This window comes from Poecilia mexicana, unplaced genomic scaffold (genome assembly GCF_051168715.1).
Source record: "Poecilia mexicana isolate PSO_F unplaced genomic scaffold, ASM5116871v1 scaffold_4, whole genome shotgun sequence".
Taxonomy (NCBI): Eukaryota; Metazoa; Chordata; class Actinopteri; order Cyprinodontiformes; family Poeciliidae; genus Poecilia; species Poecilia mexicana.
Genome location: NW_028263373.1, coordinates 737,737 through 761,130, shown reverse-complemented (window position 1 = coordinate 761,130; position 23,394 = coordinate 737,737). Strand labels below are relative to the sequence as shown.

Sequence of the window (23,394 nt, the reverse complement as noted above, 5' to 3'; positions counted from 1 at the left end):
GGGAGTGAAGGAAGAAAGGGAGGGGAAGGGAAGTGAAGGAAGAAAGGGAAGAGAGGGAGGGAGGGAAGAAAGGGAAAGAGAGGGAGGAGAGAGAGGGAGGGAGGGAGGGGGAGGAAGGAAGAAAGGGAGGAAGGAAGAAAGGGAGGGAGGAAGGGAGTGAAGGAAGAAAGGGAGGAGGAAGGGAGGGAAGGAAGAAAGGGAAGAGAGGGAGGGAGGGAGAGAGGGAGGGAGAGAGGGAGGGAGGGAGGGAGGGAAGGAAGGAAGAAAGGGAAGAGAGGGAGGGAGGGAGACAGAGAGGGAGGGAGGGAGGGAGGAAGGAAGAAAGGGAGGGAGGAAGGGAGGGAGGAAGGGAGGGAAGGAAGAAAGGGAGAGAGAGAGGGAGGGGAGGGAGGAAGAAAGGGAGGGAAGGAAGAAAGGGAGGGAGGAAGGGAGGGAGGAAGGGAGTGAAGGAAGAAAGGGAGGGAGGAAGGGAGGGAAGGAAGAAAGGGAGGGAGGGAGGGAGGGAGGGAGGGAGAGAGGGAGGGAGGGAGACAGAGAGGGAGGGAGGAAGGAAGGGAGGGAAGGAAGAAAGGGAAGGGAGGGAGGGAGAGAGAGAGGGAGGGAGGGAGGAAGAAAGGGAGGGAAGGAAGAAAGGGAGGGAGGGAGGGAGGGAGGGAGGGAGGAAGGAAGGGAGGGAAGGAAGAAAGGGGAGGGAGGAAGGGAGGGAGGGAAGGAAGAAAGGGAAGAGAGGGAGGGACGGAGAGAGGGAGGAAGGGAGGGAAGGAAGAAAGGGAGGGAGGAAGGGAGTGAAGGAAGAAAGGGAAGAGAGGGAGGGAGGGAGGGAGGAAGGAGGGAGGGAAGGAAGAAAGGGAAGAGAGCGAGGGAGAGAGGGAGGGAGGGAGGGGAGGGAGGGAAAGAAGGGAGTGAAGGAAGAAAGGGAGGGAGGAAGGGAGTGAAGGAAGAAAGGCAGGGAGGAAGGGAGTGAAGGGAAGAAAGGGAAGAGAGGGAGGGAGTGAAGGAAGAAAGAGAGGGAGGGAGAGAGAGAGGGAGGAGAGTGAAGAAGAAAGGGAGGGAGGAAGGGAGGGAAGAAGAAAGGAGGAGGAGGAGAGGGGGGAAAGGGAGGGAGGAAGGGAGTGAAGGAAGAAAGGGAGGGAGGAAGGGAGTGAAGGAAGAAAGGGAAGAGAGGGAGGGAGTGAAGGAAGAAAGGGAAGAGAGGGAGGGAGAGAGGGAGGGAGGGGAGAGGGAGGAGGGAGGGAGGGAAGGAAGGGAAGGGAGGGAAGGAAGAAAGGGAAGAGAGCGAGGGAGAGAGGGAGGAAGGGAGTGAAGGAAGAAAGGGAGTGAAGGAAGAAAGGAGTGAAGGAGTGAAGGAAGGAAGGAAGGAAGGAAGGAAGGACACCTACTTCTCAACAGCCGAGCGTTTTCTGGACTTGCACTCTGTAGTTGAGCGCCATCTTGGATTCCATCCCTGTCTTAAACGGCACCACCCTGCAACAGCACAGCAGGTCCAGGTAATTACACCAACCAAACGGTCAAAAACACCAGATGATTCGCTCACGAAACAACCGTTTCATATCAGTCATTATCAATAAGTACTGATTTGTTTTTTTGTTTGAAATATTGCCAAACTTGTAGCTTGACCTTTCCTGTTTCATCCAGTTTTCTCTCCACTGGGTTGTTTTTTTATTTAAAACATTTCAGAGGCGCAGTGGAGAAACCTGAAGCTGCTGCTGCGCTAGTTACTCAGCAGGCTGTTGCTAGGTACCCGGAGTTGTGGGGAACCTGAGGCTGCTTCTTACCCAGCATGCTGTTGCTAGGCAACCAAAGTGAGTTAGCTGAAGCCACCAGAATAGCTTAGCTAGCTGTGAGAGGTTGAGCTGCCATCAGTGAATATTTGATATACTGAATTTTCTTTCAGTCATATTGTGTATTGATGTTGATCATGTATAAAGTTATTTATTTATCTTTGTCTTTTCTGGGACAATGTATTTTGTTTTGCTCTCTTTTTCAGACTCACCAAATATTTCTTTGGTATTTTTCAACCTGGCCCCTCGGAGCAGCAGGTTCTCTGGACCCAGCGGTCTAAAAACGAAAGAAAACAAAACAAAGGAAACACAGAACTGGTTTAGAAAGAGGATATTGTAAACAAGTATTCCCATTTATCTTTAATGTTGAGCAGATCTGGCTCAGCAGGCACAAACGTTGGCGTGTTTTTCATTGGTCTGGTTTGATACGTTCAGTTAAACAACTAGTTCCTGTAGCAAATTTCATGTGTTGAATCTGCTTCAGATTTAAGTTTAGAAGATGTTATTCTCAGTGTCTTTTTGTTGGAGTGACTTGAGTAAAGACAAGTTACAAATACGCTAAGCAAAATCAAACAGATGCTAATTGAATTTCTTATCAGTCTTTTAAAAAGCGACACTTTTGACAGCTGCTTAACAGCATCTATCAGTGACTGCATGACTGTTTATTTATGTTTTTAAAAGGAGAAATAAATGCGTGGCACCAGGTTGTAGCAAAATATTCGAATTCCCACCTGCAGTCGCTGGACAGGCTGATGTAATCAAGAATGATTTAACAGATTTTGAATTTAGATCTCACTAAAAAAACTACAAAACAACAGACAATAATTTGTTGTCTTCACCAGAAGGAGTAGAAATCTGGCCATATTTTTGCTAAACGTCCAAACATTTTATGACCAAACTAAAACATGCTGTGGCGGTGTTAAAAATGTTCTTTTTCTTACATTTCTAATTAAAACATTTATTTTTACTTTGAGGTTTTCAGCATCTCCTCTTCCTAAAGCATAAAAATGCATCCAAGCAATCACTTAATTTTAGATATTGTTTTTATGAACTATTTGGGGCCAAATATGAGAGAAGTGTGTGACCGACATGCTAAATCTTTTTAACTTCTTTCTACTGCATCATAATGTTACAAGCTGTAGTAGTAATCAACCTAATTCCAGCCTTATTTTGATTTATTTTATAAATTCCTGTTGGTTCAATAAATTGGCAATTAACAGAAATACAGAAGACCAATCAGGCTGATCTGTAGCTAACTTTGACGTCCAAACTGAAAATTACGGTTTAGTTTTTGGACTTTAGTAGAAATGAGTAAAATATGAAGCAGGCTCTTCAGAATCCAGAAGAAAACAAAGGTTTTACTATTTTGTCCTAATTTATTCCTCTAACCTCCATCTTGTTTTCAATTAACTCAATTAGCTCAGTAATTAGTTCAGATGTTTATAGAACAGAAAATGACAGGAGCGCTTTGTTTTTGTTATTTATTTGCATCTATTAGAATAAAAAATAAAGACTTTCCACCTGCTGATCTCTGATTAGAACCAATTAAGGAAATAGGATCCAATTACAACCTCTGGCTGATTGATTTGTTCAGCTTTAGAGGGAGGAGTAACTGGATAAAACTTACCGGACGATCTCTTCGCCATGCTGCGTCACGGTTACACGTCCAACAAACCTGGAAGGCAGAAAACACATCTTACCACCGAGTGGAAACAAAAAATACAACTTCAAGCTGAGGAAGAATAACTGTTTATAAAGCAACATGAAAGGCATTTTGAAATCGTTTCACATCAACATCTGAATAAACATTTAACTAAACCGCCTGACCTTGAACTAATAAAGACAATCTAACCCTAAACGTCTATAGTGAATAAATACGTTCATGTAATCAATCTCAGTTTGATTTTTTTATTTTATTTTTTCAAAAATTGGTATCGGCCAAAATCGGGATCAGCAGGTCAGGCCTTTTAAAGATCGGAAATCAGCGATTAAAACTGCAATCGGTGCACCACTAGTAGAATGATGTGTGCATAGAAGCATAGATTACATATAAAATGTATAAATAAAAGCGTAGTTACCTGTAGAACGACGTATAGATAAATACAGTGCATTACGTTTAGAATGAGGTGTGAATAAAAGCGTAGTTACCTGTAGAGGTCGGCCTCTGGCTGCTGACACTCCACCACGGCCTGCAAGGCCTCCAGCTGGGACACCGACTGACACACCGACGTCTCTGGCACAGAAAAATGGGTCTACAAGAAAATCAAAGTTTAATATTGATGGGAAATTAGAGAAGCTTTTAAATAAATATACAAGCAAATTGACAACTAACAGATAAAATGAAAACAGTTTTTGTTCTTGCGAAGCAAAAACCATTTTTGTCTTTTAGACAAGAACAAAACAGGAAATAAATGTTGGTATGTTGTTAGGTGAGCATCTACAGTTAATCAATTAATTAATTGCACGACAGATTAAATGGAAGTCGATAATTGTCACTGTTATAATTAATATTTTTTGAAGGCCAAATTTCTTTATAGGGATCAGAATCCATTTTATTTATGGTTTCGGTTGTGTGTGTGGTTTTTATTTAATGTTTTTGTGTTTTATTTTGTACACTGTCTTCCAGTTTTGTACAAAATTAAAGTTTACTAGAGAGAGTGAACTTACATTATTATGTAATTACCAATATGTTAGTTGAAAATAACCTCAAAACATCAAATATTATCGTTCACAGCAGTAATTTCTGGAACAATTTGTCGTCCAGTGAGATGTGTAATCGTGGCTTTCAGTAAGACAAACCTCTGCTTCTGTGAATTATATTCCAAAAACAGCAAATGTGTGTATATAAATACTGAAACGCATTACAGCAGACGCAGTATATAAATAATAATGAACAGTATAAGTGGATCTGAACAGATCGATCGGTCCTGATCGGTTCCTTTAAATCAGTGATCAGCCGATATTTACATATGGAACAGATTTTATTTTCCTCTGAAAAAGTCTGAAAATCAGCCGCTGCTCTTTTTGTCAAAACAAAACACACAAACAACCAACGGAGGCTTCCTGTAGATAATTCATCTACTATCTTTGATCACATGAGGAGGTCAAAGTTCACTCTGCATCTAATCGAGTTTATGAAGGAGTCGCAGGTCAGCAATGATCGAGATAAAAGGTAAGAGAGGCTCAAAGAACAGCTGGACAGGGTGAAGAACGGACCGGCACACTGCAAAAAACACAGAATGTTACCAAACATTTATGATGCAAACATCTTGATGGACTTGAAATAAGACTAAACTAACTTACAGGCAATTCTTCAGCAAGATTAGGAGTTTAAGTAAATAATTCCCTAATACTGATTTCCACTGGCAGATTATTTCACTTATAACATGGAAAAATATCTTAGTAGTGAAATAATCTGCCAGTGAAACTGGAACTTTTCATCAATATTAAATGATTATTTACTGAAAACAAGCTCCTATATCTTGCAGAAAAGTTACTTGTAAATTAATTTTGTCTTATTTTAAGAGTATAAAAATATTTGCACTAGAACCTGCACAGAAATACTTGGTAAGATTTTGTGTTTTTGCAGTGACTGAGCCTAGGAATTACATTCACCCTGTTCATATTCTAGATTTTGGAGTCCTTTTATGCTGATGGTTGTACGTTTTATTTTGAAAAAGTGGAAGCACACGTTTGCGTCCCCACCCGTCTTCCAGAAGACGGACCCGTTCATTTGAATGGCCCTGGTTGGCGCAGAGGCGTGCATGCAAAGACGTTGATTTGATTACAGTCTGCAGACGGACCTTCAGGTTGGTTTCTCCATCAAGGCTGGCTGTGGTGATGTGACAGGTGCCGTCCGCGCGATCCGACGACAGCAGCACCAGGTCAGCTGGGAACGTCTCATCCTTAGCGACACGGACAATGTCCCCAACCTGAACATACAGAGTTAAAGCAACAACAAAGGTTGGTGTTTTGGGATAAGTTTTTTATTGCACTGTGCTGTTGAAATGGTTGGCGGCATCATAAAGTCACAATAAATATACCGATAGTTTACAAAGATTCAATCTTGTTGCTCAAATCTTTTAGGTTTTATTAATATTAGAAGTTTTTTAACAGATAATATAAAGGCAGTTCTGCTTATGATGAGGGAATAACATCATAACATGAAGCAAAGCTCAAAAAAGTCAAGTTTACTTAACACTGCCCCTTTAACGGGAGTCGGCGCTTCGGCCGTTTTTCAGTTTTCTGGACGTTTGATCCAGATTAGTGGAGCATAAAAACTGAATGCTGCTTCTCCCTGTTTGGTTCTGGTTCTGGGGATGCAGAGCAGAACCAGAACCAGAACTTAAATAAATGTTTGTTATGGTGTTTTTCTCACCCTGATATTTTTGGATCTCGTCTGGACCAGACTCCCACTGCGAACCACAAACACTGGAGCTCCGTTCACCTCGTTGTCCGCTTTGTGCCTCAGCCAGTCCTCATAGCCCTGCAGAGAAAAGAAAAGTCACTGCAGCATATAAAACAGTTCCAGTGTTAGAAATTAAAGTTTATTGAACTTTCAGCATGTGTTCTTCCATCATCATCATCACTTATCATGATAACTTCTGGGACAATTTACTGCACAGCAAAATGCGTTATGCATTTGTTCCTTATTTTAAGTGGACTAAGATATTTGAACAACAAACTAGACCAAATAGCATAGTGAAATAAAGCACTTTGGTTTTAGTTCCACATTTTCGGCACAAGCAAGAGGAAGCGAATGTTTACTTCTGTTCTCACCTGTTTAATAGCCGTAACTGTGATCACGAAGAGGAGAGGCAGCCCGCTGGTAACTGGGGAAGTTGGAGTGTCTATCATTAACTGCAAAGAAACAGAGAGATGATGGGAGTGGAGACGTGAACGACGTGGAGCAGCGAGCCGCCGTCATCGGAGCGGAGCTGGGCGTCGCCTTTCACAGAGAAACCAGCCAGAAACGCGAGAGAAGCAGCGGCTGCAGCATCAAACAGGAAATCTCTACAAACTTCCCTCAAGTGTTAACTGGCACAGCTGAGGAAGCGCCACACATGCATGTGTTTACACTCTGCTTTCTTAAAGTCACTGAAGACGTCACGGCCGAGGCAAATGTCCCAACGACGACAGCTGGGACATTTTATCTTTATCAGATCTTAACATCTAAAGTATCATTAGATTTTAAATAAAGAGAAGTTAGAGTTTAAATTCAAGTGAATTTCTAATAATGCGACAGTCCAGCTGTAAATGTAAAACCTTGGCTAGGATTTTAGTTTAGTCCTGGGCGCATGCAGGTGGTTTATGAAACAGGAAATGACTGAAGGCGACCGAACAAAAACAAACGTATATACAGGTCATGAGTTTGACACATATCTGGCTCTTCAGAGCGGCTCGACCGCCACCTCGTATTTAATTTCCTGCAAGGCTTTGAGGAACTGCATCACATCAGTATCTGATACATTTTTCTAACACTTCCTGGATTATTGCATTATCTGCATGCATTGGTGTAAACAAATGTGTTTTTTATGTTTGGTTTTTAATTATACAACAATGTAATGTTTTTTAATTACTGCACATATCTCCACATTTACATCAAAAAGATCTGCAAGGGGTGAAATAGGTATTGAATGCATCATATCTGTTTTATTTTCTAAGTAAACATGTTCCTAATGGTGGATTTGATATGAAATTATCACCAGATGTTTAGTAACAACCCATTCAAAGCAATCAGACCACAGATGTCCATAAGTTCAGTTATGAGTAATAAACTTAAATGGTAAAGGAGGAAAGTATGAAAACAGTGAAATGTATTTACTGCTTGGTGCAAAAGTCTTCAAAATGGCTCCCGTATGGAGAAACCAGTCGCATGCATTCAGGCGGGATTTTAATCCACTCTTCTAAATCCTGACTGTTCTGCCGTTTGGCTGAAACATGGAGGCATTTATAAAGTAAAACTGCTGCCATGGCGCATCAGAAAGGTCGGTGGACGTCAGCGACGTCTTCGTGTCGGGGTTTTTTCCTCACCGTCGGCCATGTTTGTTTACTCTGTGCTCACGTTTGGTCTCGAGATTTAGTGAGATTTCCCATCTGACCTCTGAACGTTGGTGAATGAAATCAGTTTGTGTGATCAGGCAAAAAGCAATGAATCAATTAATCAATTAAAACAAGTGGAATAATTTCCGTCTGCATAATTTATTGTTTTTCTCTTTTCTACCAAACTGGATGATAAAAGTCTTCAGTCTGGTGTTTTGGCCTCGGTTTGCCCCTTTCTGAAGGATAATGTTGCTTACAGACTTCATAATTCATTTATTTGCTGTTTCTGTTTGGTTTATTCATTTTGTTTATTTAAAGAGTCTTCCAGTTCCCGTGTTAAATTCATCAGAATTTAGAGTTTATCTCTAAAATCGTGTTCTTGCGTCGTTACTCAGCCATTATATTACTTGAAATTATTCCTTAACAATATTATTGTTTACTGCAGTGACCTTTATCATCCTGTTATCGTGACAGGTCTGTGTGGTTTGCACTGAACCTGCCACAGGTCATTTATCCTCATATCTTTGGTCTCCAGGCGTTTGAAAATCTTGGACGTTTTGAAATTACTGTGTAAAATCTTGCAGCGCCGCCTGGTTCTGGCCGGTTTATGGGGTAATGAGGTTCTCTTAAACGTCTGGATTATGATGCAAACGGCGCTGACTGGAACCTTCAGTGGTTTAGAAATTCTTTCATAATCGATACCATCAGCATGATTTGCAACAGGAGCAAAGATCTCGTTGGTTTTCCCCATTATGAGACGTTATTGCTTTGGTGCCTTTTTACAGACCATCAAAAATCCAGATTACTGACTTCAAGAGGCTGAAATGTTTTATAATTACTAGGTTTCAGGATTCTTCCTTTCTCTTTCCATTTTGTTACACATAACTTAATATATTGGTGTTATGCTTTGTCAACATTTTCTATTCCTTTATAATGTACGATTATCATATCGCCCATTTCTATCAACATCTGGTGAGACATTTATGACTAGACCCGTCGCAATAGACCAATTAATCGCAGGATAAATTAGAACAGACTGAATCATTTTTATTTCCATGATTTATCATTTTCCTCCTTTCTTTTTCTACCCAAAACTGGACGATAAAAGTCTCAAATAGTCCTTTTTTTTTTTTGGAAGGATAATTTTGTTTACAGAGACTCCATGATGTATTTTATTTGTTTTGTTTATTTTGTGTATTTAAAACAATTTACGTTATAAGGAGTACTTATCACTTTGTTATAATAGTACCACAAAATATAGTGGTAATATTTTTTATCCAAAAATGGGGTTTATTTTATCCTGAGCAGGTGATGCAGAACATTTCTAACTATTTTATTCAACATAAGGATGTTAAGGAAACAAAGACATTTAATTTGTTAGATCAAGAAGAGGAATCCCTAAAGCTGGCAGTAATTTAACATTTAAGCAACAGGCTAAACTGTTAAAGGATAAAACACACAGTAACTAAATCGTTTTGCTTGTCAGAGTAAAAATTTATGTATCTAGGAATCCCTTGGAGATAAATTTGACCCAAAAAGCTCAAACTGTCCATTTGAGAAAATGTCCCCTTCACTTCTCGCCGTTTTTCCTTCAGATTTCAGGACCAGATGTTTTCAGTTTCACTGACAGCTCGAGTGGGTGAAAAGACAAATCCTGAGAGGAAGCCAAGTTGATTTCTTTGGAGCATCAGGGCCACGGCAGAAACGTCTGAGAGCCAAAGCCATCGTCTGTGCAGGCTGACTGATTCGCTGTGAAAGCCCGGCGCTTTGGGCCGGACGCAGCGACACAAATATTACCAAACGTGGGCAGCGTTTGTTTTTTATGTTTATAAATGAAAACACGAGGCAGACCTCTCTACCTCCAGGTCCTTAAGAGTTAATGACACGTCCACTGACACACACACACACACACACACTAATATGAGCAGCAGAGCAGCTGAGGTCACACATGACTCATCACCAGCTGACGGAGGAAAACAGGCACTCCCTGAACCGATGTGTGTGAATTTACCTGCACAAGGAAGATGATGAGGAAGTAGAAGTTGGCTATCCTGCGAAACTGCTCAAACAGATTCTTGGGGACAAAATTCCAGATTGTGTACTGAGAGAGAAAGAATGAAAAGGTTTATTTATCTGGATTACATTAAAATAATCCGAAATACGCTTTAAATTACTCTTCCAGCACTGAACTTAATGTTTTCAAAATCTTTTCCTGTTAAAATCAAAACAGGTCAATAAATCAGACATGAAAAATCACAGTCTGCTGTCAGCAAGCAGACAGACTGGACAGTCTGGACTAATTCACTGTTTGCGCTTTGCTCTGCCACCAAGTAAAGCTGGAAACTTTCGTTTTACATCAAACTACAGGCTAATGGAGATTTCCCTGGACCCTTCGTCCCTTTACCGCAGCTGCTGTCACTGCCGAGGCAAAATAAAATGAAATCAACTTAAACCAACTTATACTGAAGGAAATGAAATATATTTTCTATCAGTTTATGCTGTTTATGGCCTGGAAGAAACAACAGTAACAAAGCTAAGCTTAAAGGGACCGTGGCAGAGACTAGCTTAGTTTAACAGCCTGAATCAGGAAAGCTAATTGGCTAAGAACGGTTGGTCCTCCAGCCATAACATTTATGGTTCTGATACCTTGGATGAGATGATTCTGTTGTCTGCGAAGCGCTGCGGTATGTAATGGCCATGCTCAGGGAAACGGTTTGCTACATAAACAGTCCTGGTGTCACTTTGATGAGGAGGGTCAAAGCCCTGAGGAAACGGAGACAGAAGGGAGGAGAAAACAACTTACTCTGGTTGTTCCTGCAGCATGAACACGTAGATGTTAAAACAAACACAGCAGCTAACAGAAAGAGGCACGAAATACACAACGATTACATTTTAATCAGAACCATTCCACAGAAACAATGGCTGCAAAAACAGAGTATAAACTGATTTACTTTATTATCAATAATAAACATTTTACTGCCTAAAACACATTTATTTAGTAAACGCCAAATCATTTGTAGCAAAAGATGAATCTCCAGTTAAAAGATACTTCTAACATCTCAGCACTTTCTGCTTGCCTTAGCATAATTACAGCACATGGCTAATCTGATGCTAATTTTTTGGATTAACCGATGAATTGTTGGATTAGGGAGGAACCGATCCACGATATCTGAAGTTTAGTATCGGCCGATACCAATTCAATAAAAAAACAACAGCTGAATGTTTTTATTAAACAAACACAGACATGATAACTCTGCACCAGGACAGAGTTATCACACCGACAGCTTCTCCAGTTTGGTCAAACATGTGAAAACAGCTTTAATTTGTTCAGTCAGCTCAATTAGCAGCAAAATTGGTAAAGTAAGAATAAATAATAAAGAAATGGAAACTGACAAAAACAACAGGTTTGGTCAAACGTGAAAATAAACATCAGCAAATGTTTCCTTTCAAATGGCTCAGGAAGTAAAGTTAGGAGTTCTAGACATAATTTAAATAAACAATAAGGTGTGACGTCGCTCAGAGCACAAAGCGTAGAATCAAATAGATCTGCACTTACAGATCAGGTATATTGTCTCCAATTCCCGGACTAGAATTTTTTTTCAATATTGAATCAATACAGATATTAATATTGGATCGGTGCATCTCTAAATTGGTTCTTGATATGAGATTTTTTACTGAATTTGAACCAGGTGAAGCCAAAACTATGCCAGCTGAGTTTCAGATAAACATTTACGCAAAATGTAAATATTCTTTCTACAGCTTTGGTCTAATTACTGCTCTGACTGTGTTGTCCTTTCAGCAATTCTTCAGTCTGTATTTTCTAGTTAATTAACCGATTAGTAAATTAGTTGATTCATCTGGTCTCACCAAACCAACACAGGTAATATAATTATTGACAGCGAACTGCATCTCCCAGTTTTTACTTTGGATCAGTGATTTGCAGAAATTTCTCATCTGGTCAGAACTCTAAAGTCTCACAGGGTGGCAAAGAGCAGAAAAGAAACAGCTTCCTAATCGATAAGACTAGCATAAAAAAATAAAAAAAGCTACGCAGAGTAACATCCTGGTTATGAATGACCTACACTGAGACTGCTGTACCTGATTCGCCTCTGTGCTGGGGACTGCTGCGGGTGATTCACAGGAAAGGCTCAATTTAAGATGAAGCTGAACTCGAAGGCTGAGGCGCTTGGGACTCATGATTTACTTTGGACACCAGAGTTTCTGTTTTTGAAGAACCTGCAATTGATGCTGTTGGATTTCAAAGGGAAGTTGTGAAATAAACTGAACGGCTTGGCACCAAAACGCATGAAAGAGCCGCCGTCGTTGCCACAGCAACCCTCCAGACCGCCCAGGTCTCCTCCCCAGAACCAGAACCAAATACAGAGAAGCAGCAATCAGCTTCTCTGCTCCTCTAATCTGGAACAAACTTCCAGAAAACTGCAAAGTTGCTGAAACACTGACGTCCTGCTTAGCATTAGCGGAAAAACTTTATTTGAGCATAAAATTGACAACACCCATCACAAACATGGAGGAGTCTCCGTCACAATGTTTATAAGTGTTATCATGAATTTAGTGATGGCATTGACTTAATGTAATGTTTTGATGACTGATTCTATATTTCATGACTGTGTTTTTGTGTTTGTTATGATGTAAAGCACTTTGAAATGCCTTGCTGCTGAAATGTGCTATATAAATAAAATTTGATTGATTGAAGTGTCATTTGGAAAATAATGACAATTTGTCTTAAAAGTGTCATTATCAAATAATGAAAAGCTATCACTTTTAATGCATCTTTTAATGCAACTTATGCTTTAAAAGCAGGGCTGAAACGATTCCTCGATTGATTCGAGTTCCTCGATTATTAAACGGAAAATGTTTGTTAAATTACGTTTTATTATTTAGTGACAGTGTTCCGGCCGGGTGATTATTTGTGTTGCGCAGCACTCTCACTTCTGGCTGAGTTGTTGATAAAAACTAAGTGCATAACGTCCAGTTTTCAGGTTCGGCCGTGGGGATTTTATTGACTGATGACTTGGATTTTATCATTTAATGTGGGACCAACAAGCATCCTTAAGATGACGGGAGCGATGCCTGGAGTACGGCAGCCTTTCTCCTCCCGGAGCTGCTGGTTCAGAGCGAACGGCGGGAAGAGCGGTAAAGGTGTATTTATACAGGTGAGCAGACAGATTGAACATGGTAGACTGACTAACGAAGGTTTCAAATTCTGTCACTAACATGAACACAAAAGCTACAAATGGCTGGGAAAGGTGAGAGTTCATCTATTAAACTGACTGAAGATGAACAAACTAAAAGCTGGAGTACAGACACACACATATAAGTGTATTTGTGAGCCTGCCTCTTTAAGTTGAATATAATTTCAGATTTTTGTATAACTTTTGTTCAGCTTACCTTAGAAAGTGAGCTGTTATTGTTACAGGTTAATTTTCTAAACTACATCAAAGTTAGGGAAGTTCAAATATGAAAAACAGGACTGATGTTGGTATCCGATAGCAACACTGCCGTTATGCTAGACTTACCAATGTTTTATTTTACCAATTGTTTTTATCCAATTACTCGATTAATCATAAGAATAATCAATAAATTACTTAATTACTAAAATATTAGTTTACAACAGCCCTATTTAAAAGTATCATTATTTATTGAACAACGCTAAGTTGACAATGGACTTTCAACTTTGCTTTAAAACATCATAATTTACTGAATGACACTTCATGACAACAGTTATAAACATTTACAAAGACTCCTTCATGTCAGTATTAGGAGTTACCGAGTTGCCTTTGATTCCTGGAACGTTGATCAATATATCTGGTACATATTTTCTTGATGATTTTGATTATATTTGATCAAATGTAAAGTTTTTACTTGTTTCATAACTTATGTAAATGATGAATTGCCTTGTTGCTGAAATGCGTCAAACAAACTTGAGTTGATGGGCAGAGTCTTTCATTTCAAGGAAGGCCACAGATGGTAAAGAAAAGCAATTATAATCCTGTGAATGATTTAAACTTTCTGCTGAAAGTACTTCATTAAATAGTTACTGAGCAAAGTAAGCAAAGCTGTAGTTTGAAAGTATAAACTATAAATAGAGGATACTGAAGGAAGTCCAGGCCAGAAACCCAACATACAGCAGAGCAACTGCTTGGTGACTCAGCTACATCAACAAACTATTATACATTTCCACATATCCTACATGAACCGTATTATAGTATGTCTGGAGTAACACGCCGTTCACTTACTGTTGCATTAAAGGACTTAGAGTTTGGAAAACATTTTCCATTAATATCAGCATGGCAATTAGGCAGGTTGACTAAGAGCAGATTGCCAAATCACTTTTGTCTTTTAACACAAAAAACTTTGACTATTTGTCTGACCACATAGACACATGACATCAAGCTAACAACGTCCTCGCTAACGGTGACTACCATTGGTTTTAGCTGCCAAGTTGTCAACATAACGCGCTAAATCTTTAATGTGCGCCTGATATACAAAAGCAAAAGGGACGCAGTGCTTTGCTACCAATTGTCAAATACTACGACAAACAGGCAACAAGGTCAGGAAAAGTTTTAATTTACCAAAAAAAAAAAAAAAGATAGCGATAGAGAGGGAAGTAGGTCAGTCATACTAGCGTGACTCTGGAAACATTAACTTAGATGTTCTGCAGAATTCAGCGTTTCGGTTCAGTTAAAACATTTTTAAAAACTGCGACCTACACACCAACTCTGGCAGATTATCACCAGGACCTTACACTAGCTAATTAACCGCCGCTGTGTTAGATTAGAAACCTGATACATTAGTGGCATTCTTGTCAGTTGCTATGGCAACGAGTCTATAGCATCGCTGGCAAAGAGAGCGAGAAAAAAAGAATAAAAGTGGTTTTGAGTTATTTTTCCTCTTGCTATGGGGCTCTGCACTGAACTAAAGCCAACACCAGAGTCTCTTCAGAACTTTACTTGTTGACATCGGACTGAAGTTGCGCCACTGTTTTGCTTTCATTCTTGACAGCCTGGTATAATTTCAGCTGGCCACCTGCCATGACTATTCTCAGACTGAAGCATACAGTCTTTGTGCTTTTTAAGAACAATTAGATGGGAACCTTTAAAGCGTTAGAAAACTTCATCAGCCCATTACTAGAAAACAGAAAAATACAGCAGTAACTACATGAGGCGCTGTGGACACTAAAAATTAATGGAAATCTGCCAGTTTCGACAAAAACTCATATCTTTCGAAAAAGTTTTTTCTCTAGGTTTAGGGGGTTTGTCAGCTTTATCAAAATTTGTGTATTTTGCAAAACTGCAATGGAAATACCTTTTAAGCATCACGCGAGTCACATAACAGGATGTTGCTACTGGTGGAAATGACAAAGAAGGCAACAGGAAGTAGTTGGAGAATGACGGCAGGCATGTTTTCAATGAAGAAAACTTATCCATGTGTGATTTTAGATTAGTTTTTTTATCTAATGAATATTGTGAAATTTTGTTTTTTGACATTAGCAGAACATCAACAAAGTTGTAGTAGAAACTCAGTTATTGTCACAGAAATGCACCAAGCTAAAGTAGGTATGGAGGTTGCACATAAACCTGGAAGGCTGAGGTCAAAGGTTATAATAACTGTGGCTGGACTGACAAAAATATATTGTTTCAAGGATCTTAAAAAGTGGTTTCTGTCATTGCAAAGCCAAAACCTTATTAAAAAGATGTTTGCATATTTTTAGGCAATGACTTCAACATCAACAGAGCTTGTTTCCTCTGATTAGGCAACAAATTTAACTTCTGAATGTGGCCATCGAGTCAAACTTCAAATGTTTCTGACCACAGCTTCTACCAAACGTTCATCATTTCAGAAATACCTCCAAACTCAGAAGGCTGATGTCTAAATGGGAACTTTAAACATTTTTTTTTTTGCCTCATCTAGATTATTGTAATGCACTTTTTACACATTATATGTAAAAAACGCTTTGTGTCCGTCCTCATAACTCAAGTAGATCTATTTCTAGATTGGGCTTCCTTTGGTTTTTTTGTTATTTTGAGTGTAGCTTCATTTAAAAAGCTGCTGAAAGGTTCTTATTCAAAAGTGTTGTGGCTCTGTGAAGCCATTTTGTAAATACACATCTACCAAAGGAGTCATGAAGAAAATTTACCTTACTGCAACATTTATTGCCAGTTTGCAACTTTGCAGCAAAGGAAAAATGAAGGCACTCAGATAACAAAAAAATGTAATAGTCCTGCAAATCATAGAGATGCAAAGTAATGCTAAGGAAGATCATCTTGAAATATTTTCTAGAGTACAGAAAGAGGTGAATGTAGGAAGCATTTTAAACAGATTTCACTAAACCTTTTTTATTAATCTTACACTTTACAAAAGGAAAAGCTGAAAACAACTTGTACTAATAAATTGTAATTTTGCACAACTGAATTAAAAGTAAACACAAAGCGGCTGACATTAGACCTTTCATTCCTTCTCTTCCAGACTCAGATGCCCACATCAATTTAAAGGCAGACAGATAATTACTCCCTGCCTAAAGCCTACAATTCCCAGAGTGCATTGGTGGAGTCACTGCCATGACGAACATCATGAAAAACAGCCAGAGCTGAGCTCAGAGTCGTGTTAAAGACCAAAACGTTTTCTGACTGAAGCAGAAATCATAAAAAAGAACAGCTGCTTTAAACCTCATGATTGATAACAGCCACAATAATTGCAATGATGCACAGAAATGCAACAACATGGCAGGACAAAGCTGCACTCTCTGAAAGCAGCTACTTTATGCCATCCTTTATTGATACAGCACAGTTATAAAACTTGTTCTGGAATGAATTGGGTTGCAGCCACCCTTAGTAATATGCTCATATTTTCTTTCTCTAGCGTTTCTGAACATGTAGCTAGGCCTGTCGCGATAAACGATAAATCAATTAATCGCACGATAAATTAAACCTATCGACCTCATCGTCTTTATCATCTCTTCCTGCCTTTTTTTCCTTTCTCTTGATGACACTGAATGAAAACAGGCTCAGCTCCGGTCTCTCCACTGACCCTCCCTTCCTCATTTCCTTAGTCTAATGTCCAGCGCACACAAGTTGTCTGCCGACTGTCACCTATTTTCAAAACCTGAGAGACACATTAACCGACAGAAATCCTCGGTATAACGGTTCTATCGGGTTCGTTGTGCCGTGTGGTGTCCAGCCACATGGGCACAAAATAACGGCTTCAAGTCCAGTTAACTAATTTTAAAACCAGGCATTAATCAATGCTTTACTAGAATCTACCTGTGATGCATGTGGATAGATTCAGCGTAAAGTTCTGACTGAATGAAAATCATTGTAACTTATTTATGTCACGTTAACGAAGATCAGCTGAAAACCTACCGGGTTTATCAACTGCGGTAGCAATTTGGCTTCAACTCCTCTCCCTGTCATTTCTATATTCTTTGCACGAAATGTTGAATAAATATTAATGTTGTTTCCACATATCATCTCCAATGGCCGCTGGACTTCGGGTTGGGCCGTGTCAGCTGTTTGGGATTCCCCTCCGTAATTTCCTCTCAGAAAGCAGGAGGAGAATCCGTGCTTTCTGATTGGCTACCTGTCACATTCAGCGTTGCGCTCCCAGTTGGGGGAACGGCCACGACGATCTACCGTAACACACCACACACTGCAGGATGATCGGTTAGATCGACCAGCGATCTAAGATTGTCATAAGGGGAAAACGGGCAAAAAATGGTGTAGTGTGAACTATTGCATTAGGTAGTGGATGTGCCCGTTTTTTCTATTTAAATCTAGAGATTACTGAAGGGCAATACAGACTTCATAATCTGCACTCTTTTGGTTGAATGCACTATTCATTGTTTAGTTTTTATTCAAGTACGTTTTTTTTTGTTAATGGAGACTGAAAATCCATTTTATTTTTGTTTTTGGTTGTTTCGTTTAGTTTATCAGTTCCAGTGTTATGTGTTATTTTGAAAATAAGGTGGATCTATCAGGAAATTGCATGTATTTTTAGTCATTTCCATTAAATCAGTGTCAAAAGGTCTTGAAGCAATATTATCGTTTATCGCAATAATTTTTTTAGACAATTAATCGTCCGGCAAAATTTGTTATCGTGACAGGCCTACACGTAGCATCAATGATGGAGTGGTACAAGATTATTTTCCAGTTTTACTGCTTTCTGACAGTATATTATTAGAGTTTTTATGACAATGTCTGTAAGAGATCCTGCAGGAAACTTCAAGTAACGACGCCCCGCAGGAGGTGTGCAAGTCACTAATGTTACTCTTTATGTTACGGCTGTGTAGCAGAACAAAAAGAGTCCGTGTGAGTTTTCACAGATGCTCGTTACATAAGCTATGATTACAGAAGGTTTTTATGGTGTAAATGCAGAAGTCAACGCATGATGTCAGCTCTGCGTATGTAGGAAGTTTGACATTAAAAGCCAGTCGAGCCGCCACTCTGACATCCTTCTCCTCTTTTCTGTGTCAAAAAGAAACTAAAGAAGAAAGAAAAAGCAGCAGGCGGACTGCCGCCTTCTGACAAGCCTTTTAATTAGGCCAGGTGTGCTAAAGTGCAATTTAATTAAACTCTTAATTAACTGGGCAGGTCAGTTATAACAGAGAGGTTAAATTAGCCGGGTTTATCTCAAATTAGGACCCAAATTCTCTGGTCAGATAACAGCCGAGGATTAACCTCTGAAAACAGGAAAAAAACTAAAGTTTGACGTTTCTACAGAGTCAAAGAGTCAGTGGTTAAAACTAAAGCAGCAGGAAGTAGTCAAGTTTATTATACTCAACTAAATGTAAATGCGGGCCTCCAGGCTTTACTTTCGCCCCAGCCAGGCTAAGCATTGCTTACTTATTTTAGCTTAATGTTTGCCTTTTTAAAGTTAGAGATTTAATAGTTGGTGTTTAGGTTAATCATGTCTTCCAATAACACATAATAACCTAGTGACATTTTCAAATTTCCTGTCAAGTCAAGTTTTCTGGGGTGAAACCCTCATTTCTGCACCTAAAATTTAACCAAAGCATCAAAAAATTAAAACTACTACAACTCATAAAAACTAATCTAAATCTAAACAATATTTATCTAATAAAAACTAGAAAACTCACTAAAAACTAAATAACACCAATTGAATTAGACACAACGAAACAAAGCTAAACTGTAATGAAAGACCCAGTAACCCTGAGTTGGTCAGTGATTAACACATGGGAGTTAAAAAAATAAACTGAACTCAATCTTTACTGTGACATCATGGTTTAAGCATGAGTAACTTATCTCACGTATTCACACTCCCTGCAACCGTCTCTCCATTTATTAACCGGATACTGAAAGTCAATGAAGGCCTGGATAAAGGTAGCATTGATACAGGCCGCAAAACAAAGAAAAACTTGCTTACTTAAAGCCAGAACTGCAACATTTCTCAAGTAAAATCCTGTAAATCAAGTATCCCACAATGACTTAGAGCAACAACTTTAAAATGGTAACATGCATTTCTATTTCTAAATTTGGTCTGCGTACTCTGGTTGCTTTAAGATTATTCTTTTATGACTTTAATAAGTCACAAGCATAAACTAAAGTACAATCAACGAGTCTGGGCCTGTTGGCGATTACAGTACCAGCCACGTCGTCCATTTAATCACAGCTTTTATTTGTTATTCTGGTTAGCAGAGTTGGTACATATTTACTTGAGTAACTTTAGAAGAAATGTACTTTTAGGAGTATTTTTACTACACTGTACTTTTTACTTTTACTTGAGTAATTTTATAATGAAGTATTTCTGCTCTTAAGTAAAATTTCTGGATTTTCTACCCACTGAATGAAAAGCAAACATGTTTTAACTAAGAACCACCAAACACAGACACACACCTTTTCTGTTTCTGTTAAAGTTTTTTAACTAAAGAAACTGATTTGGAAAAATGTTATTTTACCAGATTGTTATTTTTTGTTACTTATATGAATTATTGTCATTTTGGTTCTTAAAATACCAAACTTTCCACTAAACTTTATATTTTGTTCTGTCTGATTGTGTAATCTTTAATTTGATCAGTTACTCAGTACTTGAGTAAACGTTTTACCAAATACTTTTTTACTCTTACTTGAGTAATTTCTTGGCTACTTTTTAATTTTACTTGAGTACAAATATGTTGAAGTAGTGATATTCTTAAGTATAATCTTTAGATTATTAGTTAGCAGATTTAACACCTTTTAAAGACATTAGCATTTTTATTTCAAGTCTAATTTTTATACCACATTTCAGCAACAAAGCAGTTCAAAGAGCTTTACACTGTAAAACCATAATACAGTAACCAATTATGAAACAAGTAATCAACATAACATTTTGTCAAAAGCCATCATCAAAATCAATTGGTCCAGTTGCTAGGAACCAAGAGCAGCTCTGACCCAGTGGGTTTTAGTCTAAATTTAAAGGAACTCAGTGTTTCAGGCGTTTTGTAGTTTTCTGGAAATTTTTCCAGATTTGTGGTGCATAGAAGCTGAATGCTGCTTCTCCATGTTTGGTTCTGGTGATACAGAGCAGAACCAGAAGACCTGAGAGGTCTGGAAGGTTTCTATGACAACAGCAGCAGGTCTTTAATGAATTGTGGTGCCAGGCCGTTCAGTGATTTTATAAACTAACAAGTATTTTAAAGTTTATTCTCTGGAAGGACTGTAGAACTGGGTGATTTAGTCAGAACTCCAGCAGCAGCGTTCTGAATCAGCTGCAGCAGGAGGTTTATTTTTAGTCAGACCTGGGAAGACACTGTTGCAGTAATAAATGTAATTAAAGATAAATGCATGGAGGAGTTTCTCTAGATCCTGGAAATGTTTTTCAGCTGCTAAAAGGCTAAATTTGTAACCATCTTTATGTGTCTTTGAAGGTTCAGGTCTGAGTACTTCACTACATGTTTCTAGCTGTAATAACTGAAGCTGTGTGCTGACTCTAGATCATTCCTATTTAGGCCCAAAGACAATAAAATAAGTTTTTTTCTGTACAGCAGGATAAATTTATGGCACCTCCATGCACTGATCTGTCGTAAATATTTGTTCTAAGTCTTTTTAAAGCTTTTATGAATTTAAACTTTGGCATAAAACTCATTTAAAAATGTTGCCAACATACCAAATACAATGGAAACAGCAAACAATTTCAAAGTACTTAGAGGAGAGAGTAGTTGCAATTGCAATTGGGTCACCGGTAAAATTTCAGCAGGGGTGCTTAATTTTTTTTTAATCAATATTGTCAATTAAAAAAATGCAACCAAATTCAAACTGCCTCAATTTTTTGGTTTTGCTAATCTATACAAATTTATCAATACAAAGTTAAATATGTAGAAGATTATTTCATATATAATAGGCCAGCTGTCACATGATTAGGTCTGTCGCAATAAATCAATTAATCGCATGATAAATTAAAACAAAATTAATATCCATTAGCATAATTTCTCTCTTTCTACAAAAACTGATAAAAGTCTTCAGTTTAGTGATTTGGTCTCAAGTAGACCCTTTTTGAAGGACAAGTTTAGTTTACAGAGACTTCCCAATTCATTTTATTTGTTGTTTTGTTTATTTATTTTGGATATTTAAAGTGTCTTTCAGTTCTAGTGTTAATTTTGATTAGAATTTAAGGTTTATTAATATTGAGAATGTGTTCTTGCATTATTATTATATTACTAGAAAATGGTCTCAAAACAACATTATCGGTTATCACTGTAACTTCTGGGACAATTTATCGTCCAGAAACATATTTTGTGATTATTGGTTAATCGGTTTTTACTTTGCTCGTTTAGCCATTACATCAAAGCCTGCTTCCATTTTGCTTATTGAGGATCTGAATTTGGATTTAAAAAATATTAATAATCACACTGATAACTATTTACTTCCCAGGACATAGCATCGACCGATATAATGGTGTCATCCACTGTTTCTCCCTCTCCTATTATCTTTTCCATTAACATAAAAAGTACTTCTACAAGTTTCTTCCTGTGAAAGGGGTGATTTTCCTCTCCACTGTTGCTACATGCATGCTCAGTATGAGAGATTGCTGCAAAGTCAACGATTTTGGCCCAGAAGGAGTGAATGCTGCAGTCAGTGACTTGCTGCATTCTTGTTTTGTTTTTCTTAAAAATAAATTACTCAGTTAAATTCCTGAAATGTAACTTCATGTCACTAAAAGCCAATTACAAAATTAATTGGAGATTGATTTTCTGTCTGGCGCCAAATTATTTACATATTTCACATAAACTGAGAAACAGAAATTTGTCATTTCTATCGTTTTATCGCGGAAATGGGCTTCCATTCAAACAGGTAAAATACCGGGAGATTTTATTTTTAATGCTTTTTTTTAGACTATTTCGTTTGTTTTTAATCCATATGTGATCTCAATCAATTTTAGCCACTGTGTGTATTTACAGTTAACACAATAACGATGGCCGTTTAAAGTTATCTTGAAAGTTAAAACAAACTAAACGTTTTCAAATATTCTACCGAGGGAGAGCTAATGTGCAACCAACTGCTAAACTCAAGCTAGTTTGAAAAAAAAGAAAAAAAATAGTTTTAAGTGCTGTTTTAAAAGTTTGAGAGGACTCGGTGTAACTTTACCTACTTTTACGTTGTTAGCCATCTAGTTGGTCCATATTCCACAGAAACCGGTCCAAGCTGGATTAAAATTGTAGCAAATTGTCACTTAAAACCGAGTTTAAACCTGAACGCGACCCGTTGTTTAGTTCCAAACAGCTGAGCTACCAACTGCCAGCTAGCTCCGAAGGTAGACGTTAGCCAACCGTAACGTCTACCTGACGGAAGACGACAATATTTTAAACACCTCGACAACAGCTAAAAAAAAGGGCTAGGTTAGCCTGCTAAAATCCAGCCAAATAAAGTTCGTACATCTCTCCGAGAGCTGAGGCGTGCGTTAAATTTGGGGTATTGCTGGAAAGCGGCGCTAATACGAGGCAGAGAAAGCATTTTTTTACCAGCTGCTGCCGTATCCACCGCAGCATCTTGACAGGATACGCTCCGGAGAAGCCAGCACAAGACGTTAGCCCCGCGCTAGCACCAAGCTACTCCGACGAAGCAGTCCAGAAGCCGCAATATATCCTCCGAGAGGCAGCTCTCCTCGGTCGCATTGCGTGGCTCATTCGTAAAATGCGACTCCTCATAAAGCAGGCGCTTCAAAACGTCCCCATTGCGCCGGACAGATGATTACAAGTAAAAGTGACAGAGAGTCCCAGTGCTACATCTCTCTCTCTCTCTCTCTGCTTTGCCACGATCACTTTACACGGACACACACACCGACTGACACACACCAACTTACAGCTCGGTGAGGCGCATACACTGGCTGCTCTCTCTGCAGCCTGTGAACGCCCCCTGTCTGTAAAATATTTACTTTATGACAAACCAACACACAAAAAGCTCATATTGGTCAGGAAGAAGGAACAGGAGGCACCAACTTCACTTGTTTGTTTTCAAACTAAATTGTGAAAAATGTGGTGTTCAGAGTCCTTTAAAGCTGCAGTATGTAGCTTTTATAAAAATACTTTTTTACATACTTGTTGAAACTGTGTTAAGAGACA

At 38.7% G+C, this 23,394-nt stretch overlaps 1 protein-coding gene across 3 annotated transcripts in view; it reads right to left on the bottom strand.

Moving 5' to 3' along the window:
• The window catches only part of atp11b (ATPase phospholipid transporting 11B), a 63,277-nt gene extending 40,122 nt beyond the window's left edge, over positions 1-23,155 (bottom strand). The window contains exons 1-9 of one of the 3 annotated variants that reach the window (XM_088004685.1): positions 22,795-23,155; positions 10,470-10,586; positions 9,835-9,924; positions 6,561-6,641; positions 6,160-6,267; positions 5,585-5,713; positions 3,930-4,033; positions 3,409-3,456; positions 1,994-2,058 (exon numbers count right to left, since the gene is read on the bottom strand). In XM_088004685.1, coding sequence (XP_087860811.1) covers positions 1,994-2,058; positions 3,409-3,456; positions 3,930-4,033; positions 5,585-5,713; positions 6,160-6,267; positions 6,561-6,641; positions 9,835-9,924; positions 10,470-10,586; positions 22,795-22,821 — 769 coding nt within the window. In that variant the 5' untranslated portion in view covers positions 22,822-23,155. Of the gene's footprint in view, positions 1-1,993; positions 2,059-3,408; positions 3,457-3,929; positions 4,034-5,584; positions 5,714-6,159; positions 6,268-6,560; positions 6,642-9,834; positions 9,925-10,469; positions 10,587-11,921; positions 12,089-22,794 lie in introns of those variants that run through there. The other 2 variants (XM_088004686.1, XM_088004687.1) reach the window with 2 other exon arrangements.
• Between the last annotated feature and the right edge of the window lie 239 nt (positions 23,156-23,394).